Below are 26,365 nucleotides of genomic sequence, written 5' to 3'. Positions count from 1 at the left end.
CTGGGGCCGGGGCAGTAGTGCCGTCATGCAGGATGCCGTGCCGAGTCGTGCTGAGCCGAGCCGTGCCGGTACCGTGCCGAGCTGAGCTCGTGCCGGTCCGAGCCGGGCCGAACGTAGCCGTGCCATGCTATGCCAAGCCGTGCCGTGCTGAGCCGAGCGAGCCGTGCCGTGCCCATATGGCTTCGAGTGTACCACCATGGGGCACCCAGTGTCTTGTCACAGGGCTCAGCGTGTTCCCCCCATACAGCACTCAGCCCCCCCGCACAGAATACCCCCCCCCGGGCTATTTCCGTTGCACCTCCTTGTCCTTTCCTCGCCATTCCCCTCCCCCCCCCCCCCCCCATCTCCGTCCCCGCTCGGGTTTCGGGGCTTTAGTCTCTATTTTTAGGGATGACGAGGCCCCGTCCCACGGGGCCAGTGTCACACCACCCCCCCAGCTCGCCCACGGCTGGGAATGGGCTCCGGTGGAGGTTGGTGGGGGCCGCAGTGGGCCCCCCCCGTGCCACACAGGGATGGTGGCACTGAGAGATGGAACTTTAAAAATCCCCCAGTGCTCATGGGGCTGCTGTGGGGGCCCCGGGGGAGCCGTGACGTCCCTGTCCTCACTGGCTGGGGGGCACCCAGGGGTCTCTTTAAGGGGCTGACCACTCACTAGGAGAGGGGGCGTCTCGTCTGCCCCTCGAGCGAGGGTGGGGATGTCAGGGTGCAAGTCAGGGGAGTCCCTGTGCCAACTGTGGGGTCCACCAGGCACCCCCCAATCCCATCCCTTATCATCTGCGCCCCCCACCCCCAGTGTCCCCCATCACTGCGACCCCCGCCCCTTATCACTCACCCCTGCCCCCCTGTGCTCCTCTGGGCACCCGTGGGTGCTCCACGGCCGGGGTCGGTGGTGTCGGGGTTCGGGCAGTGCCGCGTCCCCGGCACCGTGTGACCCGTTTGGGGGGCGCAGAGGGTTCCACCTGCCCCATCCCCCATGGGGTGCCGCGCCCCATAGCGTGTCCGTGCCCCGTGGGGTGCCGTGTCCGTGGGTGCCGTGCCCTGTGGTCTGGCGCGCATCGGGGCGGTGTCCGGCGGTTCCTTTAAAGGGCTGGGCGGGGGCATGTCCCGTCCCCGTCCCGTCCCTTGTCCCGTCCCGTGCCCGTGCCCAGCCGCGGGGTGCGGGGCCGCCGAGCCGCCGGACACGCCGGACACGCCGGGCACGCCGGACCCCGGCCCCGGCCCCCTGCCCTCGCCCCCCGCCGCCGCCCCCGCCGCCATGGCCGCCGCCGGCCCCCCCGCCCGCTCCCGAAGAGCAGGACTTCATCCAGGCCTACGAGGACGTGCGGGAGCGCTACAAGGGTACGGGACCCCCGCCCCACCGCGGGCCGGCCGTGGGGCGCCGTGGGGCGCCGGGCGCGGGGGGGCCGCGGGGGGAGCGCGGCCGCTCATTCCCATAATTGGGCACGACGGGCGCCGCCAGCCCCGGCGCGGCCGGGGGGGTGGGGGGGGACCGGGGGACACGGAGCGGCACCTCGGACCCCGAGGGGAGCCCCCCCGGCCGCTGCCCCCACCGGGGACTCGGTGCCCGCGGACGGGCAGGGACTGTGCCCGCCGCCCCCCGCGGCCGCCGGCGGGGTCAGGGGCGGCGTGGTGGGGCGGGGGGTCCCGGTGGGAGGGCTGGGGAAAGGGGGTTTTGTCGGGGGGCTGGGGGCGGCGGAGAGCGGGCACGGGCGGTGGGGGGCCGGCGGCTGTGGGCAGCGGGGCTCCGGTGCTCGGCAGTGGCATCTGTGGCAGTGGTGGTATCGGTGGCATCTCGGGGTACAAGGCCCACGCTGGGTGGTGGGTCAGCCCCCAGTGCTGTCCGCAGTACCCCCCACGCCTGTGTGTGGCCGAGGGGGCTCCGGTGCCCCGGCGCGGGGCCGGCAGTGCCCGCAGCCATGCCCTTACATGGGAGCGGATGCTGCCTGCGGGGGGGCGGCCCCCCCGTCCCGGCGCCGGGGGGTCGCAGCTGATCCCGCCGCAGGGTCCTTGGGATGAGGTGTTATAGCTGCTCCTGCCAGGGCAGGGCACCAGTTCTGGGGGGTGGGAGTGCGTGCCCTCAGCCTGCAGCCCATTTGGTGCCACCACCAACTGTGCTACGGCTCAGGTGTCCCCTGGGAGCGACCCCAGTGCGCCCGGTGCTGTTGGGAGGAGCTCAGCATGGTGGGTCCCACCACGGTCTGAGTGCCACCGGCAGGGATGGCACAGAGTTCAGGAGCTGATATCCCTCAGCGGTGCCAGGGCACCGTGGGACTGGTCAGTGTGGCTTGACTGGTGGTCCTGGGCAAATGGCAGGGGTTCAGTGTCACCATGTGGTTCCACCTTGCTGGGTGCTGGTGGGTTTGGTGACATGGGTTCTGGAGGGAGAGTTTGGTGTCAACATGATCCCACCTCACCAGGTGCTGGAAGGTTCAGTGCCACCATGTGGTCCCACTTCACTGTGTGCCAGAGGGTTTGGTGTCACGGGCCCCCGAGCAGGTGTTTGGTGTCACTGGGGAGTTGCACCTTGCCAGGTGCTGGCAGGTTTGGGATCACCATGTGATCCCACCTTGCTGGCTGCTGGCGGGTTTGGTGCTGTGGGACATGTGGTGGGTTTAGTGTCACCCTGCAGTCACCCCTCACTGGATGCCAGTGGGTTTAGTGTCACCCTGCAGTCACCCCTCACTGGGTGCCAGTGGGTTTGGTCCCACCTGGCTGGGTACTGGTGGGTGTGATGCCGTGGGTCCCGGAGCAAGGGTTGATGTCATTGTGTGGTTGGTCACCCCTTGCCAGGTGTTGGCGTGTTTGGGACCATGACCCATGGGGTGGGTGTGTGTGCCATCACAGCTGGACAGCAGTTGGCCTGGAGGGGACAATGAGGTTAGGGCTGTGGCATCTGGGAAGTGTCAGCTGGCCTTGGGCTCTGCCACACGCAGTGACGTGGTGATGGTGGGTGCAGAGCCTGTTGGGGGTGGTGATACCTGCCAGTGCTGCTGGCATGTGCCATCCCTGAGGCTCAGAGCCCAGTGGGACCTGGCACCCGCTCTGCCAGGGACTGTGCTGGGGGGCACAGGCTGGTGCTTGCCACCATCTGTAGGCCAGGGGCTGGTGGAGCTGGTGGTGGCCCTGGCCCAGGACCTGGTGCAGGTGCTCTGGGGGTACCGGGATTCCCGGGTGAGGTGGGTGTTGGGGTGTTTGCCGGATGCCTCGTGGCTTCTCTGTTAGAGCCGTTATTGTAGCACAGTGCCCAGTGGGCACTGAAACCAGGCTGGGGGACACTGTCACCCCTGGCACCACCACAGCTGTCACCATCACCAGGGCAGCTGGGGCTGTTCCCCAGGGCTCGGCACAGTGCCCATCCACTCAGGCTGTTCCCTGCCAGGGGGCAGCTGGACCCCCAGGACCACCCAGCCCTTCACTGCAGTGGCACTGTGGTGGCCATGCTGGGGGCCCTCCCAGTGTCCCTGGAGCTGGCTGGTGGTCATGGTGGCCACAGTACAGTGGCTGTGCTGGGGACCCTCTTGGTGAGCCTGGGGCTGGATGGTGGCCACAGTGGCTGCAGCATGGTGGCCATGCCACAGTCCCTGCTGGTGTCCCTGGGGCTTGGGGGACGACCAGTGGCCACAGTGCAATGGCCATGCCAGGGTCCTTCCCTGGTGTCCCTGGAGCTTCATGGGTGGCCAGTGGCCACAGTGGCCACAGGGCAGAGACCATGCCGGGGTCCCTATGTCCCTGGGGCTTAAGGGCTGGCCAGTGTCCTCGGTGTGGTGGCCAGGTGGCCACAGTGTGGTGTCCCTGCCATGGTCCCTCCCAGTGTCCCCAGGGCTCAGGGGCTGGCTGCAGTGTGGTGGCAGGGTCAGAGGCCCTCCCAGTGTCCCTGGGGCTCTGGGGGTGGCTGTGTTGTGGTGGACAGTGGCCACAGTATGGTGGCCGTGCTGGGTCTCTCCTCTGTCCCTGGGGCTTGAGGGGTGGCTAGTGGCTGTGGTGTGGTGGCCATGCTGGGTCCCTCCCAATGTCCCTGGGCTGGCTGGTGGCCACAGTGGCCACGGTGTGGTGGCCATGACACAGTCCCTTCCGCTGTCCCTGGGGCTTGGGGGGTGGCTGGTGGCTGCAGTGTGGTGGCCGTGCTGGGTCCCTCCCGGTGTCCCCAGGGATGGCTGGTGGCCGCAGTGCGACCATTCCCGGCAGGACCCGGGGCTGGCACAGCCACGCGGAGCTGAGGCTGAGGCCTGGCACTGCTGCTTGGCACCGTGCCAGGGGCTCCTGCCAGCACCCCCAGCCTGTGGCAATGGTGCCAGTGGGGGAATCAGGGGGCTGGGGGGCAACCCTTCCCCCCTCAAGGACAGAAGCCCCCCTGGCACTGCTGCCAGAGGGGATCTGTATCCCTGCCCTGGGCAGAACTGGATCGGTGCCCAATGCCCGGGGATGGGCCCCACTGGCCGGGGGGGAGTGGGATGGATGAGCATGGGGGGCTGTACTGGATGGGGGGATTGGTCATGGAGGGGGTGCTGTGTGTGCTGGATGGTGGGTGGGGGTCTGTGCTGGTGGAGGGGCCATATCGGATTTGGTGGGGCCAGCAGAGCTGTGCTGTTGGGGGGGTCTGTGTTGATGTTGATGTTGATGTGGGGGTCTCTGCTGTAATGAGGGGTCTGGGGGGCCGTGCTGCTGGGGCTCTGTGCCGTGCCGAGGGGGCTGCGGGGCCTGTCCCAGCCGGTGGGGAGGGGGGGGGGCGGTGTCGGTGCCGCAGGGGCGGGGGGCTGCGGCGAGGGGGCGGGGCGAGGCGGGGCCGGGGCCGGGGGGGCGGGTCCGTCCCGCCCCGGGGCTGCGGGACCGGCCGGCAGCGTGCGGGAGCGCGGGCGGCCATGGAGGGGGCGCGGGGCATCCACCACGAGATCGCCTCCCTCAAAGGTACCGGGCTGGGGGGACACCGCCCGCGTCCCGGGGCCAAGCCCGAGGGGACCGGCGGGGATTCCGCGTCCCGGGGAGGGTTCCGCGTCCCGGGGAGGGTTCCGCGTCCCGGGGGCCTCCAGTCGCGCTGCATCCCTCCTGTGCGCGTGTCGCAGCGCGGACGGGAGAGAGGGGGTCACCGGGGGCGTCACCGGCATCACTCAGGGTTACCCGGTGTCACGAGCATCACCCGCTATCACGGGGCCCCTGCCAGGCACCACCGGGCCGGGCTCCGGGGCAGTGCCGTGTTACCGAGCCGTGTTACCGTGCGAGTGCCGTGCCGTGTTACCGTGGGGTGCTGTGCCGTGTTACCGTGCCGTGTTACCGTGCGGGTGCTGTGCCGTGTTACCGTGCCGTGTTACCGTGGGGGTGCCGTGCCGTGTTACCATGCGGGTGCTGTGCCGTGTTACCGTGGGGTGCTGTGCCGTGTTACCGTGCGGGTGCCGTGCCGTGTTACCGTGCGGGTGCCGTGCCGTGTTACCATGCGGGTGCTGTGCCGTGTTACCGTGCGGGTGCTGTGCCGTGTTACCGTGGGGTGCTGTGCCGTGTTACCGTGGGGTGCCGTGCCGTGTTACCATGCGGGTGCTGTGCCGTGCCGTGTCACCACGCCGCGCCGCAGAGTCGGGGCGCTGGGGCGTGAGTAACGGGCGCCGGCGGATGCCGGTCACGGGGCTGCTGGCGGCCACCGGCCCCTGTGTCACCGCAGCGGGCAGAGAGCCACCGCGGGGCCTGGCACCGCAGCGAGCCACCGAGCCGGGGTCGGGCTGGAACGGAGCCCGACGGGGGTGGGGATGGACCCCGGCGAGGGGGGAGATGGACCCCGGCGAGGGGGGAGATGGACCCCGACGAGGGTGGGGATGGACCCCGGCGAGGGTGGGGATGGACTCGGCGAGGGTGGAGATGGACCCCGACGAGGGTGGGATGGACTCCGGGAGAACTGGGATGGGAGGGACCCCGGGAGAGTCGTGGCGCCCGGCAGCCGCAGCGGTGCCGCAGGCCCAGCGGGGGGATCCAGGGCCGTGTCTGCTCCCGCAGAGCCGGGGCTGCTACGAGGCTGATTTATGGTGAGAACCGTCCGACCCGGGACACCCGCCGGCACCGGGACCCACGCCAGTGCCGGGACCCCCGCCGGCCCCGGCCTCATTAAGAGCCGGTCTCTGGCCGCGGTGCCCTCCGCAAACAGCCGCGGCTTTGTTCCGCTGGACACGGGGAGCCCTGCGGCCTCGCCAGACCCCGGCACTGGCACCGGCACCGGTGCTGGCACCGGGAGGGCAGTGCCGGGCCCGTGGCCAGGAGCCGCTGCCCGCCCCAGATTTGGGGGGCTGCCCCCCGCCGTGGGCCGGAGGGGTGAGGGGCACGGGGCGTGCACTGGGCTGCGGGGGGGTGCCCCCAGTGCCGCGTGCCGGCAGCCGATGCCCCCCTGTCCCCCCCGAGGTGCGACGGCGGCGGGACGCGGAGCTGCGGGGCCGGTGCGGGGGGCTGGCAGCGCGGAGCGGAGGGCGAGGGGCTCCTCCCCGGTGAGTGCAGAGGGGTGCGGCGCCCTGCCCGGCGCGGGGCAGCGGCGGGATGCTGGCGATGGCCCCGCTGTCACATCGCGTTGGATCACGGCGGGCGGCGGGCGCTGACGCGGCACTTCCCGGTGGGAGCCGCCGGCGCGGCCGTGACCCCGTTGCGGGCTGGGGGTGCGGGGCCATGGCTGGGGGGGATACACTCCTGCTGCCCACCATCGCTCCCCCAACACTCCCCCCACCTCTGCCCCCGAACACTCCCACATCTCTGCCCCATCTCAGCCCTCCCATCACTCCTCCCATCACTCACCCCATCTCTGCCCCTCATCGCTCCTTCCATCACTGCCCCATCTCTGTTCCCCATCATTTCCCCAACACTCTCCTATTGCTGCACCATCTCTGCCCACCCATCTCTGCCCTCTCTTGCTGTCCCCTTGCTCCCCCCATCTATTCCCACCCTGCTGGGGTTCTGGGGTACCGTGGGGCTGGGGGGTGCTCTGTGGTGCCGGACATGCTTGTGGGGGTTCAGGCAGGTGACTGATGCTCTTTTGGAGGATTCCTTTTGGGGGGTGGGCACCCCAGTGTCCCTGGTGCCCCTGGCCCCTGCACCAGCTGTACCAGGGGTGCCCGGTGTTGGGGGCCCTCAGCAACGGGGGCCTTTTCCCCCACCTTCCTTTGGCCCCCAAGATCAGGGGATGGGGAAGTTGCACAAATCCTTGTGGCCCCCCACCCCGTGATGCCAGCGCGGTTGCATCACCCATCTGTGGGTTTGGGGTCCTCGTGGCCTGCCAGCTCTGGAGTGAGCCATGCCCGGGTCCCTGCTCCCCGCCAGTAAATCCCAGTGCACCCCATTGCCACTCCTAGCAGTGCCATCGGCAGGGACAGAGGTGCCGGGGATGGTGTTCCCAAGGACCACAGCATCCCCCTTCCCCCCATGCCAGAGGGCTCCTGCAGCCCTGTGGGCAGTGTCCCTGTGCCCCAGCCTCAGTGTGCTGGGCCAGGGGAGCCCTGGGGGGTTCCTCCCCTTTTGGGGGCTGTGGGGCTGGGATCTCCCTGGCATGGGGCAGCCTCCAGCAGGGGGGATCCCTGGCACCTCAGTTCGCCCCAGAGTCCCTCCTGCTCCACGGTGTGAACGCCGGCACTCACTCCCACCCCGCCCCTCACACGGAGCCTGGGTGTGCCCCCCTGGGGGGTCCCCAATGCCCGGTCTCTTCCCACGACGGTGCTTGGGGGGTCCCACTGCTGTGCTAGGGGCCGTGCCAGTTGCCACTGAGGGGGTGTTGGGCAGCTGTCCTTGCTGGGGGGGCTCAGAGGGTGGTTGTGGGGGGCAGCTGCCTCGTCCTCACCTGCCACCCGGAGGGTGTGGTGGGGCACAGCTACGCCACTGCCGCGGCTGTGTCACTGCTGGGGGATATGGGGGCGACGTGGGGTCCCCCTGGGGCTGCTCCCCCGGTATAAACAGGGGCAGGAGCAGAGCAAACATCGACGTGGCAGGATGTGGCCTCCCAGCCCTGCCTGCGCCCCTGCCTATACACCTGCCCGTCCCCCTGCCCGACCCCTGCCTGCTGCTCTGCCCGCAGCCCGGCGGTGCGCGATGCTCGGGCGGGGCGCGGGCGCCACGTCCCCGGCTCAGGGCTCTCCCCCGGGCTCAGGGCTCTCCCCCGGGCTCAGGGCTCTCCCCCGGGCTCAGGGATCCTCCGGGCTCAGGGATCCTCCGGGCTCAGGGTGCCCCCTCCTAAGTTCAGAGACCCCTCCCGGCTCAGGGTCTCCCCCCGAGCTGAGGGCTGCCCCAGCCTCAGGGTCCCCCTCCCGGGCTCAGAGTCACCCCCCGATCAGGGTCTCCCCGGGAGCTCCGTGGGGCCGGTCCCGGGGCGGAGGCGGGGCGGGAGCCGCGGGGGTTCCCACGCAGGAACCGGCCGGGTGGGTCGGGGCAGGGGGGGAGAAGTGGGGGCGGGTCCGGCCGTGCCCCCCCCGGGCGGAAGCCGGGGCCGGGGAGGGGCCGGTGGTGAGTCAGGGCTGGGCCTGGGACCCCCCGGCCCCCCCGAACGGGGGTGGAGCTGCCGCCGTTCCGACCGTGCCGGCAGCCAGCACCGCGCCGTGCCGGATCGCGCCAGGACGTGCCGGGCCATACTGAGCTGTACTGGACCGTACCGGGCTGTGCCAGGCCATACCGAGCCGAACTGGACCATACTGGGCTGGGCTGGACCGTACCAAGCTGTATTGGACTGCACTGGACCATACTGGGCTGGGCTGTGCTGGGCCGTACTGAGCTGTGCTGGGCCATACTGGGCTGTACCGAACCGTACTGGGCTGTACCACACGGAGCTGCACCGGACCACACTGAGCAGCGGTGAGGCGCAACTGAGCCCTGTCCCTGTGCCGTGTGCGGTGCCCTCTGCTCTGCCACCCGCACCATGGTGGCAGGGATGCTGATGCCGCTGGAGCGGCTCCGCTCCATCCTGGAGCTGCTGTTCCGCGAGGGCGTCCTGGTGGGAGAGCGGGACGGGTGCCCCCGGCGCACCCACCCGCAGCTGCCCGGCGTGGCCAACGTGGAGGTTCGGCGCGCCATGGCCTCGCTGCGCTCCCGCGGCCTCGTGCGCCAGACGGCCGCCTGGCGACACCTCTACTGGTACCTGACCGACGCCGGCATCGCCCACCTGCGCCAGTACCTGCGCCTGCCGCCCGACGTCGTCCCGCGCTCCCTGCAGCGCGTCCCGCGCCCCGCCGCCCCGCGCCCCGACACCCGCCGTGCCACCACCGGCACCGGCACCCACCGGGTACGTCCCGCCGGCGGCGACCGGCTCTACCGCAGGAAGGACGAGGGCGAGCGGCACGTGGAGCCCGTCACCGTCGCTGCAGGGCAGGGGGTGTCCCAGCTGCCCCCGCAGCCCAGCCCGGCCGCAGGTACCGACCAGAGCCCTGGGGTGCTCCCTGTGCTCTCGTGGGTGGGGGCACCTGAGCCTCTCTGCTCCCAGGGGTGGCTGCAGCCCCCTGAGCCCCCCCGGTGCCTGGCCAAAGATGGGGTGGGGGACACCTGCAATCCCCTCGCTGCCTGGGGAGGGAGGAGGGTGCTGGGGGGCTCCTCGCTGTGCCTCCCTGAGCTCACGGGGACCCTGTGGGCTGGAGTGGTCCCTGGGCGCTGGGGGGACCAGGGTGCAGTGAGGTGACTCCCCGGGGTCCCCAAGAGGCTGGTGGGGTGCTAGGGACCCTGAGTGCTGCAGGAGTGTCACTGCTGCCGTCCCCCCGGGCTCCCCATGGTGGGGAGGGGAGAGTGTCCTGGGGAAACTGAGCTGTGGGAGGCCGTGCTGTGAAGGAGCCGTGCTGTGAGGGGCCGTGCTGTGAGGGGCCGTGCGTGGGGACTCTGCGCCTCCAAGGCCCCCGCTGTGCCCAGGGTGGGTCGGACAGACGGCGGCAGCTGGGGCGGGCAGGGCTGGTGGGGAGGGGGCTGCGGCTGCGAAGGTGTCCCCAACACCGCCTCCCCTGCGACACGCGATCCCGACACACGATCGGCGGCAGCTGGACCCGGCGGGGGTGCGGGGCGTCCGGTGTCCCACCCCCCCCGGGCGGGGCAGCTGCGGCGGCGCCCCGAGGCGGTGGCGAGGGCCCCCCCGCACCCCTCCGGGCTGTGAGTCAGCCCGTGGCCGTGGGCAGCCGCCGCCGGTCCAAGTTTCCAGCCCAGAGGCGCCGAGCCCGGTCCCTGCCAGCGCCGTGAGTCACCGGCCGGCGGGGGGGCCGGGCCCGCCGCGGTGCTGCCCCGTGGGTGCGGGTCCTGCGCGGGCAGCACCCACGTCCCGCGGGGACAGAGGAGTTCCCCCGAGCTCTGCCCCGTGGGTCGCACCCCGCGCCGGGCTCCGAGGCTGCGGTCGCTGCTCGACCCCGCGTGGGGCGCGATCCCGGAGCCCCGGCCGTCCCGTCCAGTCCTGCCGTGCCAGCTCATCCGGATCCGGGTTTTCTCTCCGCCCGGCGAGGCGCTGCCGGAAAATCCGGCCTGGATCACCGGCTGGCGGGGACGGGGTCTCGGCGGCGGGGGGCTGCGGGGTCCCCGCGGGGCGGAGCGGATGCCGGTGCCCCTCCAGGACCCCCTTTTTCTCCCCGGTCTGGAGGGGCGGCCTCCTTCGGCGGCGGGGCCGTGCCGGGGCCCTCAGTCCCGGCGTCACGACGCCCCCCGAGGTGGCGGTAGCGTGACCCCCCCCCACCGGTGCTGGGGGGTCCGGGGGTCCCGAGGTGCCGCCGCGGCCGCCCCGTCCCGCCCCCACCCGTGTCATGTTCTAACTCGGGCTCGGTGACGGGCCCCGGTTATTTATATCGGCGCCCGCTCCCTGCCCGCCCCCCCCGCCCCCACCGCCACCGGCGGAGCCGCGCTGTGCCCTCGCTCCGCGCTCCGCACCTGCCCGCACCCTGCTCGCACCTGCCCGCACCCTGCCTTGTCCATGAAGGTCGTACCGGGTGGGTGAGACCGGGGGGGCTGCGGAAAGGACAGGGACAGGGGGGCTGGCGCCGCCGGGACGCTTGTCCCGGGATATAAAAAGCCGGGATGGGGGGAACACGACGCGGGGGGGGACACGGCAGGGGGGGGACACGGGGGGGCCGTGCCGGTGCGGCGGGCAGGAGGCGTCTCCGCGCCGCGGCCCGGGAGGGGTTAAGGCGGAGCGGGCGCTGCCCCGGGGGGGCGGGCGCTGGTCCGTCCCTGCCCCGCCGAGCCCGGCCGGTTCCGAGCCCGTCCCGTGTCCCGCATGGAGGACACCGGGTCCCTGTTCCCGTCGCTGGTGGCGGCGGGACACGCAGCATCCCTCGCCCTGGTCTGGTACTGGCGGCGGCGGCGGGACGAGCCGGGGGGCACCGGTGAGTTCGACTCCCCTCGGTCCTCCCTCGGCCCCCCCGGCTCCGCTCGGCTCGGCCCCTCGCCCCGCCCACCCGCCGTGGGGAGGGGGGGAGCGGCGCGGCACCTGCAGCCCCGCTGCTTCCTGAGTGGGGGGGGGTCCCGAGGGGCTTTAGGGGGGACTCACCGCCCGTGCGGGGAGGGACGAGGGGAGAGACCTGCTGCCCTGGGTTCTGGGGAGCTTCACCTGCCGTGGGGGAACATCCCGGTGGGGGGGGGCGGGATGCAGCACCAGGTGGTACCCAGGAGTGACTCAGCATTGATGGAGTGTGACACCCCCCCCCCCTCCCCGACACCATCAGGAGTGGGGATCCCGGCAGCAGCCCCTCGGCGCGGGGGTGGCTGCCCAAACCCTCCCCCAGCATCCCCATCCCGAAGTGTGAAGGTGCCAAATATTTTTGGGGACAGGGATCTGGTGACAGGGGGGCCCGGGAAGGGCCGAGTGGGTGCTGGTGTCTGGGGGTTCCATGAGACCCCCCCACACCCTCCGCCGGCGCGGACTCGGCCACCTGCATCCCTCCCTGCTGCCGGGGCGCTGCCGGCGGCCGCGGCCCCCCCTCCCGGCGCTTTCCAGGGCGTTGGCTGCGGTTTCCGTCGATCTGCGTGCGGCACCGGGCGCTGTCACGCGGCCACCGGGCCGGGCCCGCTCCCGCCGCGCTGCGAAACCACTGCCGGGCCCGCGGCCGGGGGGAGCCGCGGAGCCGCGGCCGCTGCCGGTGCCGGTGCCGGTGCCAGATAAGGCGGGCAGGGCACCTTGGCCGGGCCGGAGCCCCGGCTGCCCCCGCCGGGGGGGCCGCTGTCCCTGGCGCCGGCCCAGTCCGAAGGGCACCCCCAAGGTCGCACCTGCCGGGGCCCATCATCCCTTCGCGCCGCGACCCTCCCGAGCTGGGGAATCCGGGAGGCTCCGGCAGCACCGGCCGCTCTCGGTGGTGCTGGGGTCTGCACCTCCGCGATCGCTCGGGGGGGTTCCACCGGTGGTCTCCGTGCTGGGCTGTGCCTCGCCGGGGCAGTGGGGTTGTTTCTGAGCGCTGCTCCTGGAACCCGCGGAGGGGTCGGGGTGGGGACTGCCGGGTGACAACAAGGGGCTGCCCGGTGCCCGCGGGAGGCTGATCGGTGCTCACGAGAGGTTGCCTGATGCCTGCGGGGGGGCTGCCCAGTACCCGCGGGGGGCTGCCCGGTACCCGCAGGGGGCTGCCCCGGGCAAATGAGGGGCTGTACCAGCTGCTCTCGGTGGCAGTTTCGGCAGTGTCAGGGCAGGTGTTTTCAAGGGGCACCACGGCCCAACCAGGGCTCCTGCCTGTGTCTCTATCCCCGTGCCTGGGGGGCTGGGGGGCAAAAGGCTGAGGGGGGGGGCGGGGGAGCCGCGGCAGAACTTGGCGGGCTGGTGGCGGCGCCGGCTGGTTTTGGCAGCAGGATGCCGCTGTTTGTTTGGCCCCGCTCCGGTTTCCAAGGCTGCCAGAGACGTGGCGGCAGTGGGCGGAGGGGGGCCCCAGAGGTTTGGGAACCCCCCTGTCCCCCCCCTTTCCGCTCCACTCAGCTTTTCCACCGCGCTGGCGGCTCCGGCTGTGCCAGGCCGGGAGGATCGGATGCTGCTGCTGGCCGCAGCCATGACTCACCGGCCTCGAGGGGCCGTGCCTGGCAACCACGGGCATCCCCGGCACGGTTCCCCCGGCACGGTCCCCCCGGCACCGCCTCTGGCATCCCTGAGGAGGCTCTTCCCGCCACTGTCCCACGTCCTCCATGGTGGAGCCGTGGGAAGCGTGTCAGAGCCCTGGGAAGCGTGCTGGGCCGTGGGAAGCGTGTCGGAGCCGTGGCAGTGTGCGGGAAGCGTGGCGGGCGTGGCACGCACATCCCGCGGGACACGTGTCCCGTTCCAGGCGGTGTTCCCCGCTCGCCGGGCGCTATCGCTCCGGCTCGGCCCACCCCGCTGCCCCCAGCTCCTTATCTCTGCGGCACAGATGGGACGCGGCCGCTGCCGTGGGGCTGAGCCGTGGGTCGGCACCGTGCCATGCCGTGCTCTGCCGTGCCCAGCCCCCACACCTCGGCCTTGCTGCTGGCCTGGCTCAGCCTGGCTGGGTTTTGCCCTGCTGGGTTTTGACATAAGACCCCGAGACCCCCTGAGATCCTCCTGAGACCTCTGTGCTCCCTCTGGCAGGGATGTGCCCAGCTCCAGGAGCCCCCCAGCACTCCGGGTGATAACAGGGGCAGCCCACTCTGAACCACTTGGGTGTCTCCCTGACCAGGGCTCCTGTGCCATGGCATGCCTGTGCTGTGCCATGCCCGTGCCATGCCTGTGCCCGTGCCAGGGGGTCGGAGCCCCTCCTGCTTTGTCCCGGCTTTGTCCGGCTTTGTCCCGGCTGCGCTCTGCCCGCGGCCGGGCTGGTTCGGGGGCTCCCAGCGCGGCGGCCGTGGGTGGGCTCCGCGCTGCCTGGGAACAGGAGGAGCCGGGCTGGCGGAGGCCGTGGGCTGTGTGAGTCACTGGCCGCGGCTCAGGCCGCGCTCCGGGCACGGATCCCGCCGCGCTCCCACCAGACGCGGCCGGACGCCGAGCGGGGCGGGGGGCGCCGGGGCCGGGACGCGCGATGGGCTTCGCGCTCTGCTGCGGGTGCTGCTGCGGGCCAGGAGCAGGTGACCTGCGGGCCGGGGGGTCGGAGGGGGGTGTTTCCGCCTTGGCGTCCCCCAGAACCCCCTTCCCCGTCGCAGGCTCCTTCCTGGCACAGCTCGGTCCGGCCCTGCGTGTGCCTGGGGTCTCATCTGGCCTCGGGGGAGGGGGTGGTGGGACGCGGCGTGGGGCGCACGGGGTCCCTGCAGCTCGGGGGTCCTCGGTGCCCTGGGGACCCACCAGAAGACACACTGAGGGCTCCCCTCGGCGCGGGGACCCTTTGTGGGACCTCTGGGGAGAGGAAGATGGAAGGGATGGGTGCTGAAGTGAGGCTTGGGTGCGGGGGGGCACGAGCTGCCCCCCCCCCCCTGGAGCTCTGCGTGTGGGTAAGGGGTCGGGATGCGGGTGCTGGAGATGTCGGGGTGCCCCGTGGCTGCAGTACCGGCTGGTCCTGGGGGCACCGGGCAGAGGGGTGCGGGCGGGGGCGCGGGGTTCCAGCACCGCGGGTCCGGGTGCGGAAGGAGGGGTCCTGATCGGAGATCGCCCCGGGGCGTGGGGTGGGGTTTCCTCGGGGTCCCTCCGGGTTTTAGGGACGGGGTGTACCCCTCGGGGCAGCGGGGACGGAGCGCGCCCCCGGCTCTCCCGGTTTGCGGAGTGGGTGTCTCCCCGGTTTGCGGAGTGGGTGTCTCCCCGGGGTGCGGGGTGGGGTGTCTCCCCGGGGTGCGGGGTGGGGTGTCCTCCCCGGGTCCCCCCGGTCCCCCCGGGTGCCGCGGGTGGTGGCGCAGCCGGGACCGCCGGGGGGGCGGGGCGAAGCGGGGCGGGTGCCGCCCGTCCCTCCCCCCGCCCGTCCCGTCCGCCCGGTGCCGCCGGTCGGTCCCGGCGGTGGGTCCGGCGGTCGGTCGGTGGTCGGTGGGTCCCGTCCCTTCCGGTGGAGCGGCGGGGCCATGTCGGGCCCCGGTCCCGCCGGGGACTGGCTGAGCGGCGGCTCCGAGCCCGAGCGGCGGCGGTACCTGAGCGCCCGGCTCTGCTGCACCGGTGACCGAGGGGAGCGGGGCCGGGGAGGGCGGGGGCGGGGAGGGGGTGTCCCGGGGTGGGGGGACGGGGGGAACTCGCGGCGGGAGCGCGGGAGCGGCGGGCCGGGGGTGCTCTGGAGCGGCGGGCGGGGGGGGGAACGGGGAGGGGCGGGGTCTGCCCGGAGCCTTTGAGCCACGCCCCCTCTGTGACCCCGCCCCCAGAGCCCCGGGGCCCTGCTGAGCTGCGCTGAGCTGGGACGGGCTCAGCAGGGAGGGTGTGAGTGCGTGTGCGTGTTTGTGTGTGTGTGTGTTAGTGTGTGTTAGCGTGTGTGTGTGTTAGTGTGTGTGTGTGTTAGTGTGTGTGTGTGTTAGTGTGTGTGTGTGTTAGTGTGTGCGTGTGTTGTTCTGTGTGTACATGTGTGTGTTAGTGTGTGTGTGTGTGTTGTGTGTGTGACTGAGGGTGTGAGTGTGTGTGTGTTAGGGGGTGTGTGTTTTTCTGTGCGTACATGTGTGTGTGAGCGTGTGCGTGTTTGTGTGTGTGTATGTGTGTGTGTTGTTCTGTGTGTGCATGAGGGTGTGAGTGTGTGTGTGTTAGGGGGTGTGTGTTCTGTGTGTACGTGTGTGTTAGTGTGTGTGTATGTGTTGTTCTGTGTGTGAGTGCGTGTGTGTGTGTGTGTGTTGTTCTGTGTGCACATGCGGGTGTGAGCACGTGTGTTTGTGTGTGTTAGTGTGTGTGTGTTGTTCTGTGTGTACATGTGGGTGTGAGCATGTGTGTGTGTGTGTGTGTGCTGGTGCACGCCTGCACGTGTGTGTGTGCACCCGTGTGTGCACCAGTGAACACATGTGTATGTGCACCTGTGGGTGTGGCTGTACATGTGTGTGCTTGCGTGTGTCTGTGCACATGTGTGTGTGTCTACGTGTGCACGTGTGTGTGCCCCTGCACACATATCTGGGGCAGCGATGTGTGTGTACCCCACTGAGTGTGAGTGTGTGCACATTTGTGTGCTGGTGTCCACGTGTCTCTGTGCCCATGTCTGTGTGTGTGTAAGTGCAGCCGTGTGTGTCTGTGCAGGTGTGTGTTTGTGCACTTGTGTGTGTGCCCCTGCACACGTGTGTGTGTTTGTGCACTTGTGTGTGTGCTCCTGCACACGTGTGTGTGTATGTGCACTTGTGTGTGTGCCCCTGCACACGTGTGTGTGTATGTGCACTTGTGTGTGTGCCCCTGCACACGTGTATGGGGGTGATGGGGAGTGTGTGCTCCAGCGTGTGTGCCTGTGCACATGTGTGTGTGTGCCTGTGCACATGTGAGCATGCACATGAGTGTACGAGTGCGTGTGCACACACGTGTGAGTCTGCGTGTGTGACGCTGCACGTCTGTGTGCGCGTGAGCTCCTGCACACACGTGCTTGTGTGTGTCCGTGTGTGTGCACGTGCCCGGCTCCCCGTGCCCCCTCCAATGGGGTGCCCCCGCGTCGCTGTCCCGTGTGCCAGCCCTCCCTCACCAGGACACCCCACACCTATCGCCTGGTGCTGACCCCTTCCCCCCAGTGCTGACCCCCTTCCCCCCAGTGCTGACCCCCTTCCCCCCAGTGCTGACCCCCTTCCCCCCAGTGCTGACCCCTTCCCCCCAGTGCTGACCCCTTCCCCCAGTGCTGACCCCCTTCCCCCCAGTGTTGACCCCTTCCCCCAGTGCTGACCCCCTTCCCCCCAGTGCTGACCCCTTCCCCCAGTGCTGACCCCCTTCCCCCAGTGGTGACCCCTTCCCCCCGGTGCTGACCCCTTCCCCCCAGTGCTGACCCCCTCCCCCGGTGCTGACCCCTTCCCCCCGGTGCTGACCCCCTTCCCCCCGGTGCTGACCCCTTCCCCCAGTGCTGACCCCCTTCCCCCAGTGCTGACCCCCTTCCCCCAGTGCTGACCCCCTTCCCCCCGGTGCTGACCCCCTTCCCCCGGTGCTGACCCGCTTTCCGGTGCCGACCTCCCCCCACGGTGCTGACACCCCGAGGCCCCACTGGTGCCGGTGGGTTCCCGGGTTCGTGGCGGTGCCGCTCGGGCCCGACGCCCCGGCGATGGGTGCTGCCCCGATGCCGGCAGCCCCCGTTCCCCGGCGATGGGTGCTGCCCCGATGCCGGCAGCCCCCGTTCCCCGGCGATGGGTGCTGCCCCGATGCCGGCAGCCCCCGTTCCCCGGCGATGGGTGCTGCCCCGATGCCGGCAGCCCCCGTTCCCCGCCCGCGGCCGTGGGTGCCGCAGGGTGCGGGCGCGGGTGCCCGGCACGGTGCCGAGGTGAGGGAGGCTCGGCGGGTCCAGGGGGCTCCCTCGGAGCCCGGCGGGCTGGAGACGCCGTGGGAGGGAGCCGGGCCGGCCCGGCGGCGTCGGCACCCGCGGGCGAGACTGCGGTGCTCCTGCCCGGCCGGCCCGGCTGGCTCGGGAGCCGCCGGGGCCGGGAGCTGCCTGCCCCGGGAGCCGCCGGGGCCGGTGCCAAGAGCCGCCCCGTCAGGTCTTCAAAGCGCCCGCCCCGACACCGCCTCGTCCCTCCGGTCGGTACCTGCCGGTGCCACGGTGCCGGAGCCGGGGGTGCCGGTGCCGGGGGTGCCGGAGCAGCGGTGCCGTCCCGCCCCTCACCCCGACGCGGTCCCGGGGTCTCGGCCGCGCCGCGGAACCCTCCGGCCCCGGCTCGGCACGTCGGAGCGGCTCAGCCGGTGTGAGCAAGGTGCCAGTCCGGCGCGGTGCCACCCATATCACCTCCCTGGCAGTGCCACCGCCCTGTCCCTCTGCCGCCCTTCGCCCTTCGCGTCCCGATGCCCACGGGCTGCGGTAGCTGCGGCTCCGGGGTGTCCCTGTCCCCCCCGACGTGCGTCAGCCGGGCTCCCATCGCGCTCCGGGCGCCAGATGTGCCCGTGCCAGATGTGCCTGTGCCAGATGTGCCTGTGCCAAATGCGCTCTCGGCGGAAAAATGTGCGTGCCGGGGCCGGGGCCGGGGCGGGCCGGGCCGGTGCCGCCCGCATTCCGCGGCGGCCGCGCTGGCTCTGCCCCAGCGGGCACTGGGCCGGCACTGGCTGCCGCTCCCTGACGGGCTCCCGCACCCACGGGTGTCTCGGGTGGGTGTCACGGGGGGTGTCACCGGTGGGCGGGTGCCGGTGGGGCTCCCCGTGGCGCTGCGGGCGCGCGGTTGGACCGTGAGTCACGGCGAGAAGAGGCCGCGGCCCCGTGTCCTTGGACTCCACACCGGTGTCGGGTGCGGGAAAGTGACGTCGGTGTTGGGGTGTAGATGTGGATGTTGGGGTGCAGAACATGGGCCTTGGGGCACTGATGTGTATGTTGGGCTGCAGACCCGGGTGTTGGTGTGCAGATGGGGGTGTTGGGGTGCAGACCTGGGTGTTGGGGTGCAGATGCGGGTGTTGGGGTGCAGATGTGGGTGTTGGGGTGCAGACCCGGGTGTTAGGGTGCAGACCTGGGTGTTAGGGTGCAGATGCGGGTGTTGGGGTGCAGATGTGGGTGTTGGAGTGCAGACCTCGGTGTTGGGGTGCAGATGCGGGTGTTGGGGCCCAGGCTGTGCCAGGCTGGCAGCGCTCAGGGTGCCTGAGGCTGCACTTTCCCCAGCAGCTGCCACCCCTGCTGTGGGTGATGTGGGTGACAGTGGTGACACGTATGACATGGGTGCTGCGGGTGCTGCTGTGGGCAGAGCTGTCAGGCCCGTGCTGCTCTGAGGGGCCATGGACTCCCATCCTGTGCCAACTCCTCTGGGGATCCCCAACCCTCAGAGCCCCGAGGAGGGATGTCCCAGGGGGACACAGCACCCAGTGGGGCGCGACCCCCAGAATCCCCCCGTGGTTCCCACGGCCAGCAGTGTCACCCTGTCAGGGGGGTGCAGTGGGAGATGGGTGCCTGGGGAGGGGCATTCCTCCAGTGCTGCCAATACCCCTGCCCGACAGGAGCACCCGTGGGTGCCACGGGGAGCAGGGTGGGGTGTTGGGTGCTGTCCTGGGGTGCTCGGTGGGAGCAGAGCCACTGGCAGGGGTGGGAGCAGCCACTGATGTGAGCAGGGGGCAACTAGTGGGTCTGTGGGGCTCAGCCTCTCCACCTTCGGGGTCCTATAGCCCAGGGGATTGGGACCCTGAACTCCCCAGGAGGGGCCCTGGGGCTCTGAGCCCCTCAGCTGTGGGACCTGGACCTGGCAAAGCTTCAGGGGCCTGAGCCCGAGGATGGGGGGAGCAGGGGTCCCATGGCACCGGGGTAGGGTCTGGGGTCGTTGGGAGGTCCCTGGGCTGGGGGAGAAGGTGATGTCATGGCCCTCAGAGGAGGTCCCAGCTGGGAGCTGAGGGGCTGGGTAACCCCTGACCATGGGGCCAGAGGGGTTTTGGGAACTCTCAATAGGGGGCCAGAAGGGTCCTGAGCTGGGAACGTGGGGGTCCTGGGCCTCTGGGGTTCGTAAATCTTGGGGTCCCGGGGTGTGGGGACTGGGGGTCTGACAGCACTGGGCTGTGGAGTTGGGGGTCCCAAACCCACAGGGCTTGCGGACCTAGGGGTCCCGAGGCCTTAGGGTGTGTGTGTGGGGGGGGGGGGTCTGAATCCCCGGGCTTGCGGGTCTGCAGTTCCCAAGGTCCCAGAGGGTGGGGCAGAGGGTCTGGCAGCTCCGTGTGGGAGTATAAAGGTGTCTGCGCACCACGAGCTTCAGGACCGGTGGTCCCACCCCCCGCGCTTGCAGAGCTGGAGGTCCGGCGGCCCCGGGCGTGCGGCAGAGGGTGCCGGCTTCCCGTGGGGTGCCCCACGGCAGGTCCATGGATCTGTGCCCGATTCCGGCCGCCGGCGCGGGGAGGGAAGGGTTAAAGCGGCGCCGTGGGCTCGGGAGTTTCCTGTGGGCAGGGTCGGGGCGTGGGGCGGGGGGATGGAGCCCCGTCTCCTCCCCGAGCCGCCCCACTCGCGGCGGGACCGGCAGCGGAGCGGGAGGCGAGACGAGCTGTGTCGGGGCTCAGCCATGTCCCGACAGCGGCGCAACCCGGAGGAGGCTCCGGTGGCGGCCACCCGGACGGGCTCCGAGGACAACCTGTACCTGGCCGTGCTGCGGGCGGCCGAGGGCCGCAAAGGTATCGCGCCGAGGCGTGCGGGGGGGCCGCCCCACCACTGCATCCCTCACCTGGGGCGGTGTCCCCGGGGCAGGCTGTGGGACAGACTCCCACGGCAGGGCGGTGTCCCTGGGGGAGACCCCCATGCTGGGGCGGTGTCGCTGGGGAGGTGTGCCCCCAGGTAGGCTGTGGGGCTGGCTATGGGGCAAACTCTCACACCAGGGCGGTGTCCCTGGGGCAGACCCCCAGGCCGGGGCAGTGTCCCCAGATTAGTGTCCCCAGGGCAGCCTATGGGGCAGGCTGTGGGTCAGACCCCCACGCTGGGGCGGTGTCCCCGGCAGGCTATGGGGCAGACCCCCCATGCTGGGGCGGTGTCTCTGGGGCGGGCTATGGGGCAGACCGTGGGTCAGACGCCCACGCCGCCGCCCGTCCCCATCGCCGGTGCCCGTCGGTCGCTTCCTGCCACGCCCTGCCCAGCGCTGTGGCCCGGCTGCCGCGGTGGCTCCGCCGCCGCCCCGGGGTGGGCGCTGCCGTGAGGACCCCCGGGTGTCGGCGTTCCCGGCGCGGGTGCCGGGGCGCGGTGCGGGTGCCCCCGGCTCGGTGCGCAGTGTGTGCCCCACGCTTCCTTCCTTCCTTCCTCTCGCACCGCGGCCGCTCCCGGCCCGGCACGCCCTGGCTGCGCCGCTGAGCGCCCTTGGGCCCGTGGGGCAATTCCGGGTGCGCGGCGTCCCCATGTGCTCGCCCGGGCTGGGGGTGTTGGCTGTGGGGCGCTGGTGCCGCGTGGGCAGATCCCAGCACGCTCCGGCGGGGCAAGACCCGGCACGCAGCACCCGGCTCGTGTGGCGTGGGCAGGGGGGCGTCGCAGCAGCCGTGGGGTTGGTGGCATTGCCCCACACGCGTGGAGTGTCCCCTCGGGTCACCGACCTCTCCTGGGCACCGGGCTGGGTCTGGTGCTGACACTGGGGGCCAGGGGGCAGTGGGGCCAGAAGGATGGGTGCTGGTAGCAGGGCACGGGGGGTGGGGTTGTTAATGGGGTGCAGGGAGGTGGGTGCTGGTAACAGGGTGCAGGGCAATGGGTGGGTTAGTGAAGTGTAGGCAGTGGGTGCTGGTAACAAGGTGCAGGGCAATGGGTGGGTTAACGGGGTGCAGGGCAGTGGGTGCTGGTAACAAGGTGCAGGGTAATGGGTGAGTTAACAGGGTGCAGGGTAATGGGTGAGTTAACGGGGTGCAGGGCAGTGGGTGCTGGTAACAGGGTGCAGGGCAGTGGGTGGATTAGTGAGGTGTAGGGTGGTGGGTGCTGGTAACAGGGTGCAGGGTAATAGGTGGATTAGTGAGGTGTAGGCAGCGGGTGCTGGTAACAGGGTGCGGGGTAATGGGTGGGTTAGTGAGGTGTAGGCAGCGGGTGCTGGTAACAGGGTGCAGGGTAATGGGTGGGTTAGTGAGGTGCAGGGCAGTGGGTGCTGGTAACAGGGTGCAGGGTAATGGGTGGGTTAGTGAGGTGCAGGGCAGTGGGTGCCGGTAGCGGGTGCTGGGGGATTGGTCCCGTGCAATCCTGGATGCCCATCCTGATGCGTCACCATTCCCATCCCATCCCCTAATGACAGGGCAGCGGGCAGGGAGTGCCGTGACTCACTGTGGCCCCGTTGGCCCCGTGCCCGTGGCAAGGGGTGTCCCGGGGGTGTAGGGTGTCCCGGGGTGTCCCGTGGCTCCAGCAGTGCAGACAGTGCGTAGGCTCACACTGGTCCCATGCACATCCAGTGGGGCCCTGCCTGTGGGGCTGGGGTTGTGCTGGGGCTGTGCCAGGACAGACGTGCCGTGGCCTTGTCCCTGTGCTGGACCTTTCCCACTTGGTCAGTGCCCACAGAACCCAGTGCTGGGGCTCCCTTCCCGCTGTGGTGCCGGGGTCTCAGGGCTGGGTGGGCACCCCGTGCTCTCTCTGGTGCTGGCAGCTGCTGATGGGCTGAGAGGTGCTGGCGGGCGCTGGCACAGCGCTGGCACGCCGGGGCCGATCCCCGTTAGCTGTTTCCTTCCCCCACACCCTGTGACTCACCATGGTTCCCCAGAGCTGTTGGCTCATCGTTTCCTGCACCATCTGTGCCCTGCGGTGCCACCGGCAGGGCCTGGTTCTTGCTGTGCCGTGACCCAGGTGCCGCTGGCTCACCTGTCCCTCTCCTCTCTTGCAGATGAGCGAGATCGTGTCCAGAAGAAAACTTTCACCAAATGGGTCAACAAGCACCTCATCAAGGTACAGGCACTGCCAGTCTGGTGGGCACCACTGCCCCAGCAGCCCCCAGCCCTCAGCCCTGGCAGCATCCCCAGTTGCAGCCCCCTGTGCCGGCGTTGCCAAGGACATGGGCAGTGGAGGGTACCCTGTGCCAGTGCGAGTTCTTCTGGGCCTCACTGGTAGTCGAGGCCTCTCAGCTGCCTCCATGGTGGGGGTCTGCCCTTGCAGGCAGGATCTGCCCCCCCTGCTGCCCTCCCATGTGTTCCAGGAGGGGATGGTGCCCCTGGCATGTGGGAATGTGTCCAGGGCTTTGACACCCTCGGTCCTGTCCCACTCCTGTGGTCCCCGTTCCCTGCCATCGTGCCGGTGCCCGTCCCTCCAGTGTGGTGGGCAGAGCCCCACCTTAGCACCCAGCACATACTGGGATGTCCTGCAGCCCCCGTAGTGACGTGTCTCCACGTGTCCCCAACCCCGCAGTGCCACCACCCCCAGTCCACCCTGGGTCCTCTCTTTGCTCTGTCCTAACCGCTCTCTTCTCTCTGCCCTGTGCAGCACTGGCGAGCAGAGGTAGGTCCTTCCTCTCTGTCTGTCCCACTGTGCTCTTCCTCTTCACACACCCTCTGCTGCCCTCACTGGGGAGGGGTCCCTGGGGCTGCCAGCGTGGTGGGCCCCTGTGCATGCCAGAGTGACGCTGGAGTGATGCCAGAACGATGCTGGATCCATCCTGGCACCGTGGGGGGAGTTGCTGTGCGTGTTTGGGGGGATGTGACACTGGGGGCACCAGCTGTGTTTGGGGCCGTGTGTGAGCACCCGCTGCACTGGGGGGGTCACCGGGTGCCCACTCCAGTGCTGACTGGCAGGGATGGGGGGTGCTCGGCCACCCCCAGCCCCCCTGATGCCGTTGCTGTCCCCTCAGGCGCAGCGCCACGTCAACGACCTGTACGAGGACCTGCGGGACGGGCACAACCTCATCTCACTGCTGGAGGTGCTCTCGGGGGACACACTGGTAGGTGCCGCGCTGCCCCCACCCCGCGCTGCCCCCGCTCCTCGCCACGTGCCGGCACCCCCCTGCCAACCGTCCTCGTCCTCGCTGCCCGCCTCTGCTCCCTCTCTTCCCGCCTGGCCGTCGGTCCGTCCCGGTGACCCCGAGCGCCCCCCGCCTCTAACCTCTCTTTGCTTTGGTGCCCTCTCTGCTTCCTGGCGCCGGCCCCGGCCCACCGCCGCCTTTGCCTCCTCCTCCTCCTTCCTCTCTCTGCTCCTCTCCGCTCTGCTCGGCCGGGGCAGCCCCGGGAGCGCGACGTCCTCCGGACCTTGCGGTTGGTGAGTGGTTCTGCCGTCAGCTTTCGGCACGGCCCTGCATGGCACCGACACCGCGATACCGGCACAGGGCAGTGCCGAGCATGTCCCGGGGCGACCAACACCGCGATACCGGCACAGGGCAGTGCCGAGCATGTCCTGGGGCGACCGACACCGCGATACCGGCACAGGGCAGTGCCGAGCATGTCCTGGGGCGACTACACCGCGATACCGGCACAGGGCAGTGCCGAGCATGTCCCGGGGCGACCAACACCGCGATACCGGCACAGGGCAGTGCCGAGCATGTCCCGGGGCGACTACACCGCGATACCGGCACAGGGCAGTGCCGAGCATGTCCTGGGGCAACCGACACCGCGATACCGGCACAGGGCAGTGCCGAGCATGTCCCGGGGCGACTACACCGCGATACCGGCACAGGGCAGTGCCGAGCATGTCCTGGGGCTCCGGCCGTGTGCCGTGTGCTGTGCCATCCTGGTGCTCTGGCTGCATGCTGTGCCTGTCCCGGTGCCCCACCCGATGCCAAGCACCAGGGGAGTGGGTTTCTCTGAGCCAGACCTTGGTGGCAGTGGCAGAAGAGAAGCGTGGCATCACTGGGAGTGATCCCACTGCACTGGGTTCAGGTGGGCTGGAGCTGGACTATGGCTCCCAGCACCACAGCAGGATGTGCCACTGGCTCCCTGGGGCGGCTGGCAAGGGGGATGGTACACCAACCCCGGCCACCAACCCCGGGCTCTCATGCTGGGGCTGATCCTGGCCTTGACGGGCTGTGGGTCCTTGGTGACTCCCAGCTGTGGGGTGGGAGGAACCCCGGTCCATTGCTGAGCAGCATGGGGAGGTTTAAGGGCTCCCCAGCTCTCCCAGCAGCCGAAGCTGGGCTCAGCTGGTGGGGCCAGCATGTGGGGGGGGTGTCCAGGCAGGACCTGCCCTGGAGACCCTGGCTGGGACCCGCAGGTTTTGAGGGTGCTCACCCAGCTCAGCAGTGCCTGGTTCTGCTGAGGGGGGACACTGGAGTGTGCTGGGGAGCTGCATGGTGAGGGACGGTGTGGCGCTGCCAGGACCGTGGTGCTGTGGCACTGAGGCTGGTGCTGGTCCTGCCCGGGCAGTGGCTGCTGTGCCCCCACGCCGGGTACTCGGCTGCCCCCAGGATGGCCACAGCGGCCCCGGCACTGCTGGGTGTGGGGTGGGAACAGTCTGTGCCAGCAGGTTCGCGGGAAGGAGCGTGGAGAGTGTCCCCACCCCTGCAGGGGCAAAGGGCGAGGGCGGGTGCCATCGGCATGTGCGGCGCTGGGAGGGGCCGGGCGGGGGGCGGCGTGCGGGACAGTGTCCTGGTGTCGGGGCAGGGCCTGGCTGGGGAGGGGGCTGGGGCTGTGCCATGGCATCGCGGCGGGGCCCTGGCGGGGGCCGGGGTGGCAGGACCAGCAGGGCTGTGTCCACGGCGGCCGCACTCACTGCCCCTCCCTCCCCCAGCCCCGGGAGAAAGGCCGGATGCGCTTCCACAAGCTGCAGAATGTCCAGATTGCCCTCAACTACCTGAAACATCGGCAGGTGAGAGGGGTTGGGAGCCCCAGGACGCCCGGGACCCCCGGGGCTGTGCCACGCTCCCCCATCCCTGAGCCACGTGTGTCTCGTGCCACAGGTGAAGCTGGTGAACATTCGGAACGATGACATCGCCGACGGCAACCCCAAGCTGACGCTGGGGCTCATCTGGACCATCATCCTCCACTTCCAGGTGAGCCCGGCGGGGTGGGGATGGGGACAGTGACGCCAGGGGCCGGGGTTCTGTGGTGCCAGCGTGGTCCCTGCGTGGGGCAGGAGCGGCGTCACCGGGAGCTGCCATGGGGCGAGTGCCCCTTTGCTGGTGCTGGTGCCCGTGCCTGGACTGACAGCCGTGTCCTGGCAGATCTCAGACATCCAGGTGACGGGGCAGTCTGAGGACATGACGGCCAAGGAGAAGCTGCTGCTGTGGTCGCAGCGGATGGTGGAGGATTACCAGGGCCTTCGCTGCGACAACTTCACCACCAGCTGGCGGGACGGGCGCCTCTTCAACGCCATCATCCACCGGCACAAGTGAGTGCCAGGGTCGTGCCACACGACACACGGGCAGGCGTGTGTTCACCAGGGTCAGCCACAGCGATCCCCTGGGTGGGGTGGGGTGGGGGGTGCTCACTGGGATTGATCCTGTGGGTGGGGTGTGCTCACTGGGATCGATCCTGTCAGTGGGGTGTGCTCACTGGGATCGATCCTGTCAGTGGGGTGTGCTCACTGGGATCGATCCCGTGGGTGGGGTGTGCTCACTGGGATCAGCCACATTGATCCTGTGGGTGGGGTGTGCTCACTGGGATCGATCCTGTGGGTGGGGTGTGCTCACTGGGATCGATCCTGTCAGTGGGGTGTGCTCACTGGGATCGATCCTGTGGGTGAGGTGTGCTCACTGGGATCGATCCCGTGGGTGGGGTGTGCTCACTGGGATCGATCCCGTGGGTGGGGTGTGCTCACTGGGATCGATCCCGTGGGTGGGGTGTGCTCACTGGGATCGATCCCGTGGGTGGGGTGTGCTCACTGGGATCGATCCCGTGGGTGGGGTGGGGTGTGCTCACTGGGATCAGCCACATTGATCCTGTGGGTGGGGTGTGCTCACTGGGATCGATCCCGTGGGTGGGGTGTGCTCACTGGGATCAGCCACATCGATCCTGTGGGTAGGGTGTGCTCACTGGGATCAATCCTGTGGGTGGGGTGTGCTCACTGGGATCAATCCCGTGGGTGGGGTGTGCTCACTGGGATCGATCCTGTGGGTGGGGTGTGCTCACTGGGATCAG

The 26,365-nt window shown here is 70.3% G+C and overlaps 1 protein-coding gene across 26 annotated transcripts in view; it reads left to right on the top strand.

The window, feature by feature from the left end:
- Nucleotides 1-26,365, top strand: part of PLEC (plectin) — a 59,144-nt gene that overhangs the window by 5,363 nt on the left and 27,416 nt on the right. For 4 of the 26 annotated variants that reach the window (XM_064672481.1, XM_064673757.1, XM_064673173.1 and 1 more), the window contains exons 3-9: nt 22,192-22,253; nt 22,785-22,799; nt 23,149-23,238; nt 23,517-23,552; nt 25,017-25,094; nt 25,186-25,278; nt 25,450-25,616. In XM_064672481.1, the coding sequence (XP_064528551.1) occupies nt 22,192-22,253; nt 22,785-22,799; nt 23,149-23,238; nt 23,517-23,552; nt 25,017-25,094; nt 25,186-25,278; nt 25,450-25,616 (541 nt within the window). Of the gene's footprint in view, nt 1-680; nt 1,339-4,844; nt 4,906-8,851; nt 9,357-10,776; nt 10,899-11,156; nt 11,295-13,898; nt 13,960-14,834; nt 14,969-19,815; nt 20,030-22,191; nt 22,254-22,784; nt 22,800-23,148; nt 23,239-23,516; nt 23,553-25,016; nt 25,095-25,185; nt 25,279-25,449; nt 25,617-26,365 lie in introns of those variants that run through there. The other 22 variants (XM_064672570.1, XM_064673343.1, XM_064673006.1 and 19 more) reach the window with 22 other exon arrangements.

The sequence above is a fragment of the Pseudopipra pipra genome, chromosome 1 (assembly GCF_036250125.1).
Source record: "Pseudopipra pipra isolate bDixPip1 chromosome 1, bDixPip1.hap1, whole genome shotgun sequence".
Taxonomy (NCBI): domain Eukaryota; kingdom Metazoa; phylum Chordata; class Aves; order Passeriformes; family Pipridae; genus Pseudopipra; species Pseudopipra pipra.
This window is presented reverse-complemented; position numbering and strand designations above follow the sequence as displayed.